The 15,769-nt window shown below is 39.9% G+C and overlaps 1 protein-coding gene across 9 annotated transcripts in view; it reads left to right on the top strand.

Moving 5' to 3' along the window:
* The first annotated feature begins 692 nt into the window (after positions 1 to 692).
* Lcorl (ligand dependent nuclear receptor corepressor like) overlaps positions 693 to 15,769 on the top strand; it is a 151,785-nt gene continuing 136,708 nt past the window's right edge. For 2 of the 9 annotated variants that reach the window (XM_029478132.2, XM_029478131.2), the window contains exon 1: positions 693 to 1,010. In XM_029478132.2, the coding sequence (XP_029333992.1) occupies positions 860 to 1,010 (151 nt within the window). In that variant the 5' untranslated portion in view covers positions 693 to 859. The remainder of the gene's footprint in view (positions 1,011 to 15,769) is intronic. The other 7 variants (XM_029478139.2, XM_021161883.3, XM_029478140.2 and 4 more) reach the window with 7 other exon arrangements.

The raw sequence follows: 15,769 nt of genomic DNA, 5'->3' as shown, positions 1-15,769 counted from the left end.
TATGGCGAAAAGCCTCTTCAAAGTTCCCCCGATTTTTGTAACTATTCTCGCTTCACAAAACTGATGTCCTCGCACATCTTTTCTGGATGCAGTACGATGATTGGCAAGCGCTTTCGCTGAAAGTGAAGATAGATGACATTGACCCTGAAAAGTTTCCAGCACTTAAGGAGCTGCCTAGCCCAGCACCGGCAACTCTTGAGGCTTCCACGGTACGGTACTCCCCTCTTGGAACTCGAGGAAGCAAGCATTTGGGCGGAGGGAGTTAGAGGCTAAACCCACCGGGGGCAAAACATTAGAAGTCTGGGGCAGAGCTGCTAGCTGGAAAAGTGCGAACTGGCTAGGAGAGCGCTCAACGCGAGAGTACTACAAAGCCCAGAGGGCACAGCGTCGCTCTCTTGCGCTCCCCTACGGGACCTGCACGCAATGGAGGCTGGGAAGTGAAGTCTTCGGACTTCCAGCGCTCCGCGCGAGGGCAGAAGGGAGGCGTTGCTGGTCCGCTCCTTCAGCACGCGGGTTCCTGGCTGGCCTCCGGGTTTCTCGCTCCCGCTCAGGGTTTTCGTGGACGGCGGGAGCAGTATGGCTTGCCTGAGTAAACTCGGGGGGGAGGAGGGGAAGGGAGTGGGTAAGGAGGCGGGGTCAGCGGAAGCGGCAGGTTGCTTCCTTCTCTCCGCGCTCCCTCCCCGCCTCTCCCCGAGGGAGCGGTGGGAGGGGGAGGGGAGGGCAGGAGGAAGGTAGTGACACGTGTCAATCAACCCCCCTCCGGGGGGCGCGCGCTCCGGGGCTCGCGCCGAGGGCTCGCGCCCCTGCCTCGTGCCTGCGCCGCTCGTATGTAAATGAGGGCGCGTGACGCGGGACGCAGATGGACAAGGGAAGAGAGAGAATGGCCGCTGCCGCCGCTGCTGCCGCCGCCGCCGCTGCCGCTCAGTGCCGGAGCCCTCGGTGCGCGGCGGAGAGGAGAGGATTCCGGCGGGAACTCGACTCTTGGCGCCACCGCCTCATGCACTGTGTAGGTAAGAGAGACACGGGCCGGGCCGGGCTCGGCGCCGCGGTGCGGCTGCCGGAGGAGTTTGTGGCTGAGGGGTGTAGTTGGAGCTCCGGTTCGGGTCAGTTCAATGGGGAGCGATGGGAGCGGCGGCGGCGGCGGCGCGGCGGCCCCGGCGGCGCCTTTTGTCTCGGGGCTCCCTGCCCGGCGCGGTCCGCGCCCCGCCGCCCGCCTGCCCGGCTCCGGGCTCCCGGGAAACTGTTAGTTCGGACCCACTCTCCGAGCACCCCGCGGAAGCAGCCCGCCCGCTCGCGCTGCCCCGAAACTCCTCGGCGCCCGTCGCCACCCGCCGGTGCCCCTGTCACCGCGGCTCTCCACCGGGGCGGAGGGGACCCTGGAGCGGCGGGCCGGTCCGCGCCCCCGGCCGGGCGCTCACACACCCCCTTCTTGCCGCCCAGGGGCTGGCCGCGAAGACGCTGCCTAGTTCCTGGGACGCGGGACCAGGGGTTGCGGGGCGCTCGCGGGGCGGGGGGCGGGAGAGGGCCGAGGGGCGATGGGGGCGGCGCCTGAGGGGCGGGGGGCGGCCGCCTCTGCCCTCTTGCGAGCGGCCTCGGATCTGTGTGTACCCCTTTAAGAAGGAGCCGCTCGAGCTGACGGTTGGGATTTGAAGTTCTTCCTCCCTCTTTGGAAGTCTGGACGGATGGGGGGTGTTGCTATGGCGACGGCACCCTCCCCACGCCCCCCCCCCCTTTCCTTGAGGACGCCCCGACGACTCCGGTCCTCTTTCGCTGTCATGTGATGGACTCGCGTAGCCCACCCCGCCTCCCATTCCTGTTCAAATGCAATTCAGTTTTCCGTTTCGGTGGGGTCTGATCGGTTTTGCTTCAAACTTGCGCGCTCCGGGCTGTCATTCAGTGGGCTGCTCCGGGTAGCGGGAAGTACTGGGACTCCCTCACCTTGTTGCGGCCACTGCTTTTCCTCACTCAGAGTGCGACGTGTGACCGCAGCTGTTACCCAGCAGGTTGGTTCAGTGCAACAGAGGGGCTGCGAGCGGAGGGTGTGCTTCGGCAGGGGTTACGGGGTAGCATTTGAGGGGAGGAGGTGGGAGTGGAGGCTGGTCGGTGTTAGGAGTGGGTGGTTGCGTAGGTTTTCTTTTCTGACGAGTAGGTGTCAGCCTTTGGAGTTGAGTGTAGTAAGCTCAGTTCCTTGCGAAGACAACTCTCTCCTAACCGTGTTTTCATCTGTTCTTGCGCCACCTCGCGCCCTGTCCCCCTTCCCCATCCCTCTCAGATTTGCTTGGGTAGAGCCCTAAGGTCTGTCTTGTTTTCACTGATCATAGTAGATGAAACCAGATGCAACTCCAGTTCAGTAATGTGCCATACAGAATAGCATATATAGCATATATATATATGAAAACAGAAGGGAGGGCACTCTGATTTAGGAGCATTTCGGCGATGTTTAAGCAGTTTGCTCTTAAGAGCAGTGTGCCACCTCTATAAAATGTATTTTGGTTTGATCTGTGGCAAAGTTATATGGAAGGGGGGGGGGTGTGGTGTGGAAAAAAAAAACCCTCATACTAAATGTGTGTCCGTACTTGTATTTCATGAATGCAAAGTGGATTCGTTTTGACAGTTACTTATGTTTAGATCTGTTCCGTTAAATCCCCGCCTAGAAATAGTCCCGTTCCTTCTTGTGGTGTCCCAACAAATAGCACTGACAGCATTGTAGTACCGGCTCACAGAACTGTTAGGCATCCAGTGATTTGAAGATGAACATGCTTAAGTTGTGCTTTACAGTATTTGACTGTTATCCTCATGTTGTGTCACTAAATACATTTAGTATGCCTTTGAATAAAAGAAATGTACTTTTGAAAGTAAAATTTTGATTAAGTGAAACAAATTAATTTGATTTAATGGGAAATGAGGTTAATTTTTTCAATATTTAGTATTCTGTAATCTTTGTTACACTTTCAGTGTTATACACAGTTATATTGTACCATACATGAAAATGTTTTCCTGAGAAACAGCCATATTTGAGAACTTGTTTCACAGTTTTTGTCTTAGAGAGCTGCTGAGATCCATCTTGTATATTGTTTTTGTCATTGCTATTTTTAAGTAACAAAACCCTTTTAAATAGAATATGCATCTGTTGGTTGTGGGAGTGGTCTCATTTAGTAGTGGTGTGAATTGGTGATGAAAGTCATTATTTTAAGCTACCCTTTGCTATGTGATACATACTTTGCAGAAAAAACTTCCTGTTCCTTATATGTATGTGACTTATATGTAGATGTATAAATGTATACATTTCTATATTGAATAGTCAGTGCTCTTATTGATTGAAATACCTTTTTATGTAAAACATCCTGGCTATTGAGAAAGAAAATGATTTAAGTCTTGGTTTTCAGCAAGAGTTCAAAATCATAAACATATTCAGGTTATACAGCCAACTGGTATTACGTCGCAAATGAAGTTTCTTGGAACCCCGAGTCTTCACTTAACTAGTTAAAAAATAGGATTATCTTTTTGTTAATGTATATTGTCTGAAAAATTTGGGAAGAAAGTTTTCTACACTACCAGTGAATGATTATAGTGATTGGCAAGAGAAAATGTTTACACCCATCTAGAAATATTTCCTTTATAAATAATGGGACCCATGTCTTTGCCTTAGATTTACTACTCTGATTTCATTTCTGGTTTTGTTTTAAATTTTAAAAATGTCCTTTAAGTTTTGTCCCAATCAATGGCTCTGTTTATAATGGACTTTTTATAATCTTTCTATGCTAGAGTATAATTTTGAATATCCTCATGTAACAAATGCTTGAATGCATATTGGATGTGAGACAATTAGCCTAGTATTTACAATTCTACTGAACATTAATAGACACAGTCTCATATTTTATAGAGTGTGTAATTAGTATCTACTAACCAGAATGACACTGAACATTATTCCTTATGGAATAAATAATATAATTAGTATCTAATGATTTATAAAATTAAAAACAGCTAATTATAACATGAGATAAATATATTAATGCAGCTTAATACATTATTCAGACTTGAAAAGTAATTAAAATATTTAAGCAAGGACAGGCCAGTTTTTGAAAAAAATAATTTTGGTATAATTCCCGACTTAAAATTGTCAAATCAGGCACTAATAGTTACACTTGCCTGTTAAACCAATTGTTTCATATCTTGTTGTATTTTCATTATTTTTGTCATGAACTCGCGCATGCACACACACACACACACACACTCTGACACACACACACCAATTTGAGAGTAATTTGAAGACATCTTTGCACCTAAGCTTTTCATTATTCCAAAAAGCAATGACACTATTAGCATATATTACCTAATTTATAGTTCATTTTAAAATTTTTATCTATTTTCTTTATCCATCTCTTGTATGTTCCCTAGCTCTTATAATGATCCATTCTAAGAAAATGAAGTGGATTTATTAGTTATCATGTCTGTAGTCCTTTTTAACTGGGGAGACTTCTTTAATTTTTCTTTGTATTTCTTGGCCTTGACATAACAACAAAAAAATATATACAGGGCATTATTTTGACGATGTCCCTCAAATTGGAATTGTTGATTTCTCGTGATTAGATTGTTATGCATTTGGTAGGAATACTGCTGAAGAAATGTTCTGTTTTTCTCAGTACATTGTGTTTTGAAGTTCAAAGTGTTGGTGTGTGTCAACCTTAAAATTTGGTCAAGATATTTACTATATTTTTCTCTGAAAATTATTCATCATTTTGTAATTAATATGCAACTTATGGGAAAGTACTTTCAAGAACAGCGTATTGCCATCACCTCATCAAAACTTCATCAAAAGTTAGCATCTGTCAGTTTTCTGGTTTTGTCCCTGTTTAAGAATTGATACTTATTCAGTTATACTTTGCATGATTTCATGAATTCTTACTAAAAGATAAAAATCTGCCACTGTCATCGTTATTTTGAATCTCAAATTGTGGCAGATTTAGCTAAACTCAAAGCTCCCCCCATTCTGTGTGTATGTGTGTGTGTTGTGTGTGTGGTGCAAACATGCATATATTTCTGAACAAGATAGTCCACATTTATATATTTTATGGTCCCAGATTTGGTATTAGTCACTTCACTAAAATGACCTTTAATTTTTTTTTAGACAAAAAGTAAGTTTAGATATCAAAACTAAGCAGAAGGTTTTGAATCTGTCTTTAATTAATCCCTGTTTTTTCATATATAAAAGTATATTTTTTCTTAAGACTACAAAATAAAACTAGAAAAAGATTGGCTTAGAAATATTCTATAAAACAATAGTATCTTATATAAGACTGGTTCAGTAGTAATTGGCATGAAATATGAAATGTTAAATCTTCTGTTAATCTACCTCATTAAAACGCATTTAGTCCATTATATTTTTATTAAAAATACTATCATTTTTGTACTAATCCATGTACAAATTGTTGAGAAGTTGGGTTACTACTACTTATGTTTTAGAATTGGGTATTTTACATTTGTGGTACATCTCAATTTGAAGACTATATTTACTGCAACAGGTAGCAAGTGGACTTAATTGGACAGTTTAGTTTTCTTGATTTCCATGGTACCACTTACTTTAAAAATTTCTTCATAATAACCAAATGTATCCTTTTACTGGGATCTTTTATATGGTTAGTATAGAATGAGCAGATCATAAGAAAATCAGCTCTGGAGCTAGACTTCTGAGTGTGGCACCTAGTAGTGGCACTGTCTACCAAGGTTTGTTTTGTTGTTGTTTTGTTTTGTTTTTTTGTTTGTATTTTATCTTTCAGTTTAGTAAGTAATTTGGAGAGAGCTGGGTTGCTAGAGATAAAGTTTGTTAATTTGTGATAAAACATATCTCCCATATAGAAAGCACCCACTAAATGCTAGCTATCATTGGTGATGTTTTTTCCCTTGGTTCTTGAATGCTTGTGCTTTATAATTTTTGTCAGTAGGCTTGATGGAAATGGTGCTGGATGATTTTAAAAGATTATGGAGCATGTTAAAGTAAAAACAAGAGTTTAAATTTTGTATTTTCCAGTTCTCTATAACTATAGCGTTACAGAGTTTAAAAATCACGTAACTTAGTATTGATTTTCTGTATGACTGATTTTACATTTACCATTCTAAATTCTAAGGAATCTTTGGTAACGGATATAAGAAATTAGACTGTAGCTTATTAAAAACTTTATTACTAAGTGTGGTGGTGCACGCATTACCTTTAGTAACAACATTCTGGAGGCAGAGCAGAGGAATTGTGTTTTCAAGGTTAATCCTATGTACATAGCAAGTTCTAGGCCAACCAGGAGTTGATAACAATAACCTGTGTACAAGAAGTACAATAGTAAGAACAATAATAATGAAACACTATCATATTAAATCATCTTAAAGTTGTTTTTTGTTGATATGAGCCTTCTTGTTGTAGTCAGTTTGATGCTTTCTTCTGGTTTCTTCTCGCCTGCTCTTCTGTTATCTTACCACAGAGTTCTTCTTTGTCACTAAATCACAGAAGAGGAGGTTTACTTAGAAATCTGTATTAATGGGTCACTGCTCGGTTTGGCAGCTGTCAGAGTGTTAGCTATACAACTTGTTTCAAGCACCAGGAAATACAATGTCCATTGATTTTAAGTGGTGGCAGTTGTGATACCATTGCATCACGCATCACGCATATGACACAGTTGGAATCTGTTACATAGGTTAAGGCATGTATCGAAATTATCCTTTTTTTTTTTTAAATAGGCATTTTGGATAATTTTGCAGTTTTTGGCAAAATGTGTAGAAAAACTGCAGACAGTTGTGTGTGTGTGTGTGTGTGTGTGTGTGTGTGTGTCTGTCTGTCTGTCTGCCTATCTGCCTGCCTATCTGTATTTATGCCTTTCTGTCTGCCTGTCTGTCTATCTGTCTGCCTGTCTATGTCATATGTGTGAGTGTCCTCCAAGGCTAAAGTATGATGTGGAATCCTAGAGTTAGAGGAGATTGTGAACTTCATCTGAAGAGCAGTAAGTGCTCTTAACCACTTAGTCATCTCTCATTCCTTAGAATCTTATGTCTTGGGCTAGCTAAAGGTGTGCCACCTTCCCAGCTTGGCAGCACATGTGATTAGTTTCTGTTATGAGTCTACATATTCCTCTGACCTTCACTACTGGACTTTATTTCTGCCTCAGTTCAGTCTTAGGAGGAACCACAAAGATACATGGGATTTTTTTTGTTGTTGTTTTGTTTTGGTCATATATGTATTTTTCCATTAATACGTCTTGTAAGTTAAAGTGTCCTACTCTGCGTGTGTTCATTGTTTTCTTTTTTGATGATATTCTTTTCTTAAGATATATAGGTTGCCCTTAGAGTGGTTAAGCATAAGATTCTATACTTTATGACATGAAAGTGATACATACTTAGCAGATACCATTCAAATTTTGAATTTTGTGTTCTATAACAAGCAATATACAGTATGATATTCCTGATAAGTCAGATGGTAGCTCAAACCACAGCTTCTAGTTAGCCACATATTCATTAGGATAAACAATTGATGCTTTTACAGTGTGCTTCTACCATAGTATTCAGTAAGTTACATGAAATACTCCACCCTTTGTTATTTAACATAGGCTTTGAATTTTGATTTTCACAACCATGGGTAGTGTAAGTGTTCTGAGCATGTTTAAGACAAGAAGTATCTATTGTACATAGACTAGCATTCATCAAGCACAAAACTTGTAAGTCTACAATATTGAGAACCTTATTACAGTAGATATTTAGGATTAAATTTGTAATCAATGAATCATTTGAAAAGTTTTTATTTGTAACAGAATGTAGATAAGAAATGGTGATGGGTCCAGTCCAACCTGCTACTACTTGAAGCATAATTAAGAAAATATGCTATCATTGTTCTTAATTAAGCTAAATAAATTTTTTGTAAGAATTTTTGTGTTTACTAGAAAATAAAAGAATAAAAAAAGAAAGAAAAAGAAAATGAATCTTTTTTTTTTCTTTCTGCATCTGCTTTCCTTTTGTAGTTGCCAATAACTTTGTTCTGCTTACATTTGCCTGTTGGGATTTTTTTCTTTAATCTGCTGCCAAGTTATTTTCCTTGTAATAGTTCCTGGATTCAGTTTTTGTGATAGTGCAAGCACTTGGGCAAATTCATAAGGTTTTGGTTTATATCAGTATATGCATTACTGATTTTATTTTCTTCTGGTGTAACTTAACAACCTAAAACATACAGTGAGTCTTTGTGTAGCTGCTTTGATTTCATAGTTGACAAGGCATTAATGCCTCTCATTTGTCTCTGTTTATCAAGTAAAAGCTCAACCATATTCAGCTATTTAGTCATAGATTATCATTCAGTTCCTTCCGTATTGGTCCTTTAGACCAACAATCCTTTTCATCTGCTTTTATTTATTACTTATTTCTCCAAATTCTTGGGTATCTTTGTAGCTGTATCTTTTGCCTTGGATCCTTCCTTAGTCACCTTGAAATTTTAACTTGGCCCTAAATTCTTGTATGGATAATATCTTAAGAGATTTCTCCATTAATTCAGCTTGAATTTTTTTCCTGTAATGTGTTTATGCAAGGTGTGTATATTGGAGGAAATTTTGTTTTAGCACTATTTGGAAGGAGAAAAGATTTTGTCTAGATGGACTGTTACCTGTTGATAGGAGTCTGGTACATATGTGAAACATGGAATGTGCAATATGTTGGCGACATGAGGGTACCAGGTGATCTTGATTAGGTAAATTTCAGTGGAGTTACGGACATGACAACTGTATTGTAACAGGTTAAATAGTAACTCAAATATGTTCAAATGGAGATAATGTACTCATATTAAATGGGGCATGTTTTAAGGACTGGTGAAATGGCTCAGTGGGTAAAAACACTTGGCGTATGAGCCTGATGACCTGAGTTCCATCCCCAGTAACAACACCCATCACTCATGATCCCTTTTTTTGTTTCTTCTTTATCTTGTTCTGAGCAAGTATGTGTACTTCTGTGTGTATGAATAGACACATGAGGATAACATGCATATATGTGTGTGCATATGCATGTAGAGCTTAGACATCAACATTAGATGTCTACCTAAGTTGTTCTCAGTTTTGGAAAGAGAATCTCTGTAAATCTGGAGTTTCCATATCTTGTTAGATTAGCCCCAGAAATCCTTTTGTTTCTGCCTTCCCAGATCTATGATTGCAGACATGAGCCCTGCTTCCAACCACTGGGGTCTTAATGCTCGAGTAGCAAGCATTTTACAGACTGAGCCATCTCCATGATTCTTGTATATAGAGAGTTTAATAAAGCGGGGAACTAATAGCAACAGAATATTGAGTAAAGAAATGTGATGGACTTGGTTTGAATTATTGAATGAATGTCAATTCTAAATTTATCTCTTAAAGAAACTTAAATATTTTCTTAATCAAGTTAACTATTAGATTTATGACATCATTCTGTTATAGACTTTAAAGGTATGATTTTTTTTTCCCTTCCAACTCTGTTTACCATCAAATCTTTTCAGTCCTATGTGCCAGTTGTTTGGAGTTATATTTTTCTTTTTTCCAAACTGGGTTCTGAACCTCCATAGACTTAAAAATTTAGAATCAAAATACTAGTCTTAAGTAGGGTTGTATTGAAATATTTGACTTAGAACCATGGTTAAAAATAGGTGTCATTGCTAATGTGGATGAGAGAAGCCCACAAGGCCTCAACCGTACACAAAGAATGACAGGCAACTAAGGAATACTAAGAGAGGGAGAAGAAGTCTTCCACAGGGAAGAGCACAATAATTCCTTATGCAATACCAATGGCCAGTCCTAAGAACATATTTACAAGTAACTGAGCAGGTTGTATTATGTATTTAGTAACACACACCACCACCACCACCACCACCACCACCAACAACAACAACAAAAGAAGCCATGAACTTGAGAGAAAGTAGGAGTGCTTGAGACGATTTGAAGGGAGGAAAGGAAGGGGAGATGATGTAACTTGTAATTCAAAAAAGTAAAACATTACTAAAAAATAATAACAAAATTAAAAATTTTAAAAAATGTCATACTTCTTAACCCTTCAGCTCCTTAAACTGAACTAACTTAACAGCCTATTCAGAAGTACAGCTGGGCTAGCAGACCTCTTTTGAGTATAAGGAGGCACGGATACCCTAATGAAGCAGATGAACAAGAGGATTGGTCCTTTGTGGAAAACAACTTCTAAGACACTGTTCCAGTCAGGAACAGATATAAAGCTGTTGTTAGTGTTAGTATTTTTTTTTTCCTCTTTAAGAAGTCTGAGTAAAATACAAAGAACAGAAGCTTCTTCCTAAATGGCCCCTAAGAATGTGAACTTTTCAGAGGAGTTCAGTTTTATGTGACATGCAAGTGTGAGTGGGTGGAGTTAAAATGCTTACCTTTATAGTCAGTTTGTATTTAGATTTTGTTTATAAAGACTGAACTGTGGTTAAGGGTACGGAGTATTAACATATTATAAGCTAATGAAAAGAGTAGACGAACAATTAATTAGAAGGTCTCAAATGACTAGGTTCTATGGGAGGGAAAACAAGAATTAAGAATCTTTTAACTATAAAGGAATGGTTAGTAAATATTAGGCTAAGCCAAGTTAGAACAGTAGTCAGGTAGACGGGTGTAAGCAGCCTTTCCCATCTAGTCAGTGATAGATTTACTAGAGAAGCACAATGTAATGTGAACATGCTACAGGTATGTTCTGCCTGAGAGTTTACTCCTAAGGGTTATCTGGTCTCTGCTGGCATCAGGTACCTCTGCTGTTGTAATGCAAAAGTAATAGTTAAGTGAATAAGCATGGCTGTGTTTTAATAAAAACTTATTTTTATAAAAAATAAATTTGCAGGCCATGGTTTGCTGATCCTGGAGTTTTTCAAAGATGCAGTATAAATTGAGTTAGGGAACAAGTTGAGAGGGATAGTACAAGCAAATACAAATAACATATCTTGAAAATAGTTAGCATGGGAGTCACTGAGTGTGGTGCAGGAATGCAAGAATAAATTATGGTCTCAACTAGGAAGAAATAAGAACCTTTGATCATTTTTGTTAATATGTAATAAGCATAATCAGATAAGTAGTTACTTTTCATTTTGACCATCCATTGTTGATAAAATATCAGGTTTTTCTTTGCTTTTTTGTTTTGTTTTGTTTTAAAGAAACTTAATTGAAGCAGTTATTTTGAGTCAAAGCTGGGAAAATGTGCAGTCTATAATATACTAATGAAAACATTGGACATTCAGATGGCATCATTTTTTCTACCTGAACTTTTAACAATTTGAAAAATTAAACAGGGCAAAAGATGGAGGCAAAATTATCGTTTGTACTGTGAATAGAGACAAGTTAGACTAAAGCAACTGTGAGACACTTGAGGAGAACACTCATATACCATCTCTTCAGGCTGATTTTCCCTTAGTGGCTCTCCCCCAAAGCAAGAGAAGCAGAGCAAAAGAAGCAGAACTGGGCTGTGCCTGTTCAGTGACTCCTTTTAAATTCACTGATCAGAGAAGCCATGGCCCTTCTCTGGATGAAGAGAGGTTCAAATCCTGCTCATTGAAGCAGCCTTTCTGGTAGAAACCAGGAATAAGGAGAAGGTTGTAAAATCTCTTAGAACTGTTGCAAAATTGTATCTGTGGATAAATATACCAGAAACAATGCAACGCTTACTATAGAAAACAAACTAACATATTCTGGATATCTTTTTTTTAATTTTAATATTCTGAAAAACCTTGTTTTAAAAATTCTTTAATGAATAAATATTAACTAGGTCTATATTTTTTTCATAATTTATTTACTTATTCACTTTTACATCCTGGCTGCAGCCCCCCCTTCTTTCCTCCCAGTCCCATCCTCACAAGTCCCCCCCCCCCCATTATCCCTTCCCCTTGGGTATCACCACACCCTGGGACAACAAGTTGCAGCAGGACTAAGCATATCTTCTCCCACTTCTCCCACTGAGGCCAGGCAAGGAAGCCCAGCTGGGGAAAGGGGATCCAATGTTAGGCAACAGATCAGAGACAGCTCTCCTTCCAGTTGTTTGAGGACCTACATGAAGACCAAGCTGCATATCTGCCACAAATGTGTAAGGGGCCTAGGTTCAGCCCCTGCATGCTTTTTGCTTGGTGGATCAGTCTCTGTGAGCCCTCATAGACCCAGGGTAGTTGACTCTGTAGGTCTTTTTATGGTGTCCTTGACCCCTTTGGCTTGCTCAGTCCTATCCATTACCATTCCACAGAAGTCACTGAGCTCTGCCTAATGTTTGGCTGTGGGTCTCTGCATCTGTACCCATCTGCTTCTGGATGAAGCCTCTTGGGAGACAGTGATGCTAGGCTCCTGTTTGAAAGCATAGCAGAGTATCATTAATAGAGTCAGGGCTGGCTCTCTCCCATGGGATAGGTCTCAAATTGGGCCAGTCATTGGTTGGCCCTTTCCTCAATCTCTGCTCCATCTTTATGTCTGTATCTTGTAGGCAGGACAAATTTTGGGCTAAAGGTTTTGTGGGTAGGTTGATGTCCCCCTCTCTTTACTGGAAGTCCCACCTGGCTACAGGAGGTGGCCACTTAAGTCTCCATATCCCTGGCTGCTAGGAATCTCATCCAGGGTCAACTTCATAGACTCTTGGACCCCCCACTATCCCAGTTCTCCAGTTAGTCCCAGAGGTGTCCCCCCACCCATTTCCATTCTCTCTCCCACCTCCCTCTCCCCACAACTGATCCCCAACCCTCTCTTGTTCCCCTTGTCACCTGTCACCCCATTTCCCTTCCTTCCTCCACCTACAGTGTCTATTTTATTTTCCCTTGTGAGTGAGATTCATGCATCCTCCTTGAGGCCCTCCTTATTACTTAAGTTTTGCTGGATATAAGGATTATAGCATGGTTATCCTGTACTTCATAGCTAATATCCACTGATAAGTGAGTACATGCCATGGGTGTCTATCTGGGTCTGTCTTGCCTCACTCAAGATCCTATTTTCAATTCCATTTGCCTGCGAATTTCAAGCTGTCTTCAGTTTTAATAGATGAGTAGTATTCCATTCTTCAGTTGAAGGACATCTGGGTTTCCAGCTTCTGACCATTATGAATAAAGCTGCTGTGAACATAGTAGAAAACATGGCCTTGTGCTATAATGGGTCATCTTTTGGGTATATGCCCAGGAATGCCAGGTATAGCTGGCTCTTGGCATAGAACTATTCCCAATTTTCTGAGAAACCACAAAATTGATTTTCAAAGTGGTTGTAGGAGTTTACACTCTCCCCAGTAATGGAGGAGTGTTCCTCTTGCTCTAGCATCCTCACCAGATGTGTTTTGCTTGAGCTTTTGTCTTAGGCATCCTGATGGTTGTAAAGTGGACTCTCAGTCATTTTGATTTGCATTTCCCTGATGACTAAGGACTTTGAACATTTCTTTAAGTGCTTCTCGGCCATTCAGGATTCCTCTGTTGAGAATCTTTTTTGTTTAGCTCTGCACCCCATTTTTTAATTGAGTTATTTGGTTTGTTGGTGTCTAATTTTTTTTTTTTGAGTTCTTTATATTTTTGGATATTAGCCATCTGTCAGATGTAGGGTTGGTAAAGATCTTTTTCCAATCTGTAGGCTGGTGTTCTTAGCTTTACAGAAGCTTTTCAGTTTCATGAGGTCCCATTTATCAATTGTTGATCTTAGTGCCTGAGCCATTGATGTTCTAGTCAGGAATGTGTCTCCTATGCCAGTATGTTCAAGGCAGTTCCCCACTTTCTCTTCTGTTAGATTTAGTGTATCTGGTTTTATGTTGAGGTCTTTGATTCACTTGGACTTGGGAGAAATTGCACTCCCCCTCCCCCCAATAATAAACTATCTTTCCGGGTCTTAAAACCAGTTCTCCAAAGATATTGAAAAACAACTATACTTTGAAAAGTAAAACTATTTTCATTAGCTTTGATTATAGGTGCTTATATTAGCTTAGATGCTGGTAATTATATTTTGAAAAATGTCAGCAGGTATCCTATGTCTACTTTCTCTTTTTCTTCTGAATATTCAGAACTCGAACTATCACATAAGACCAAGCAACAGTAGTCCACACTGGGTGAGTTGTATTGTTAGAGTTATATCCTGTAAGAGTTATAATATTGTCAACACCTGATGTGCTGAGCCACCTGAGTTGATGCATTTCTGTATTAGTGAGCATGCTGTTGCAGGATGTCAGAGCCTGAGTACAAGTATGGTACCTCTGAAAGAGGGTGGCCTGGGATAGCAGAGGATCCTTTGCTCTCAGAGAGTTCAAACCTTGGCAAGATAAGATGAGAAGAACATAGGCTTGGAGTGGGATTTAGCCTTCTCTGCATATGAGCTTAGGACCCTGGTAAGTAGCAGAAGTATAGGAGGACATCTGTTTTAGAAGTACAGCTTGATATTATATGTGTTGAAGCTCTGTTTGGGATGGGAAAGAGTCCATGCAAGGGAAATATCTGAGTGCAATGTCATACGATGATTAGTAATCATAAATGTGTCTTTTAAGTACAAGATTTTAGAGCTGGAGCATTAGAGGTAAATAGTGGAGATGCTATATGGGCTGTCAGGTGATAGTAGGTATAGAGGATATGCTTGCAAAAAGGATGCCAGGCCTGAGGAATGAGAGCTTCCATAGATGAGATTAACACATGGAGAAGTGAGGACAAGAATAGAAATATCCAAATGGATAAGAAGGCTGTTCATGTTATGAAAGTTAACCTCATGAAAGGTTGATTACATATGAGGAGGCTGATGGAGTAAATTTACATTAAAGATGATGGGGAACAAAGTTTTGTTGTTGTATGAGAAAGGAGGTGTAAATGGGAAAGTAAACTACTGGAATGCCATCTATAATAGCATTGAGCTGGAAATGCGGTATTCTGTGAACTCACTCATTAGGTATGGATAAGACACATTCACAAGTGTGCATGTATAAACCCACATAAGCATATGCTCTATTATTACTTGCTGAGAAGAGACCCAGAATAGACCATCAATAGTAAGAACATTGAACAAATATTGTCATTGTTGATGTGGTATGTTGTTTTTGCATTGTTTGGGATTGATTCATAATTTCCTAATTTTGGTGGTAGTTTTCATAACAGTATATTTTTGTACAGAAAATTGAAGAATTTATATTTATGTACAAAGTTTAATTATGAAAAGCATTTTAATGTTCCAATGTGAGTTTTATTTGATCTCAACGTATAACATTGGAAAACAAACATTTTATAATCCTCATTGACAAATCTTAAAACTTTAAAAAGATGTCTCTGTTTCCCTTCCTAATAACACTGTCTTTTTTCAAAGGATACTTAAGTAGTAGATGTTGTAAAATACAGAATTCTGCTCTGAAAACAGTGTTGAGAGTTGCCAAATGCAGACATGCAGACACACACACACACATGGAAAAAAAAAGAGACTTTAAAATTAGCTTTCAAAAGCTTTGCACTTTACTAGAATTATGCAGTTCATAGTAGTAAATGAAACTAAACTGACTTCATCATGTTCACTTATAAAATGACATACAGCATTCAGAGGCAAATGTTATTCCTGGGAAATAGATGCAATGATGTGTGTCTAGTTCTACAGCCCTAGTGAACAATCCATACCAGTTTAGCAGACTGAACAAAACCAGTTCAACTCCTATAGTGTCACCTGTGGAAGAATCTAATGAGTTCACTTTTTAGTTTTATTTTTGAGATTAGAAGTACATTTCTTCTTTCCCTTTCCTCCTCCCAAGCCCTCCTATATACTCCTCCCTACTATCATTCAAATTTATGACTTTTTAAAATTAT

The sequence above is a fragment of the Mus caroli genome, unplaced genomic scaffold, assembly GCF_978045245.1.
Source record: "Mus caroli unplaced genomic scaffold, Mus_caroli_1 scaffold_4, whole genome shotgun sequence".
NCBI classification, from domain to species: Eukaryota; Metazoa; Chordata; class Mammalia; order Rodentia; family Muridae; genus Mus; species Mus caroli.
Note: the sequence above shows the minus strand (reverse complement) of the source record. Positions and strands in the feature narration are given on the sequence as shown.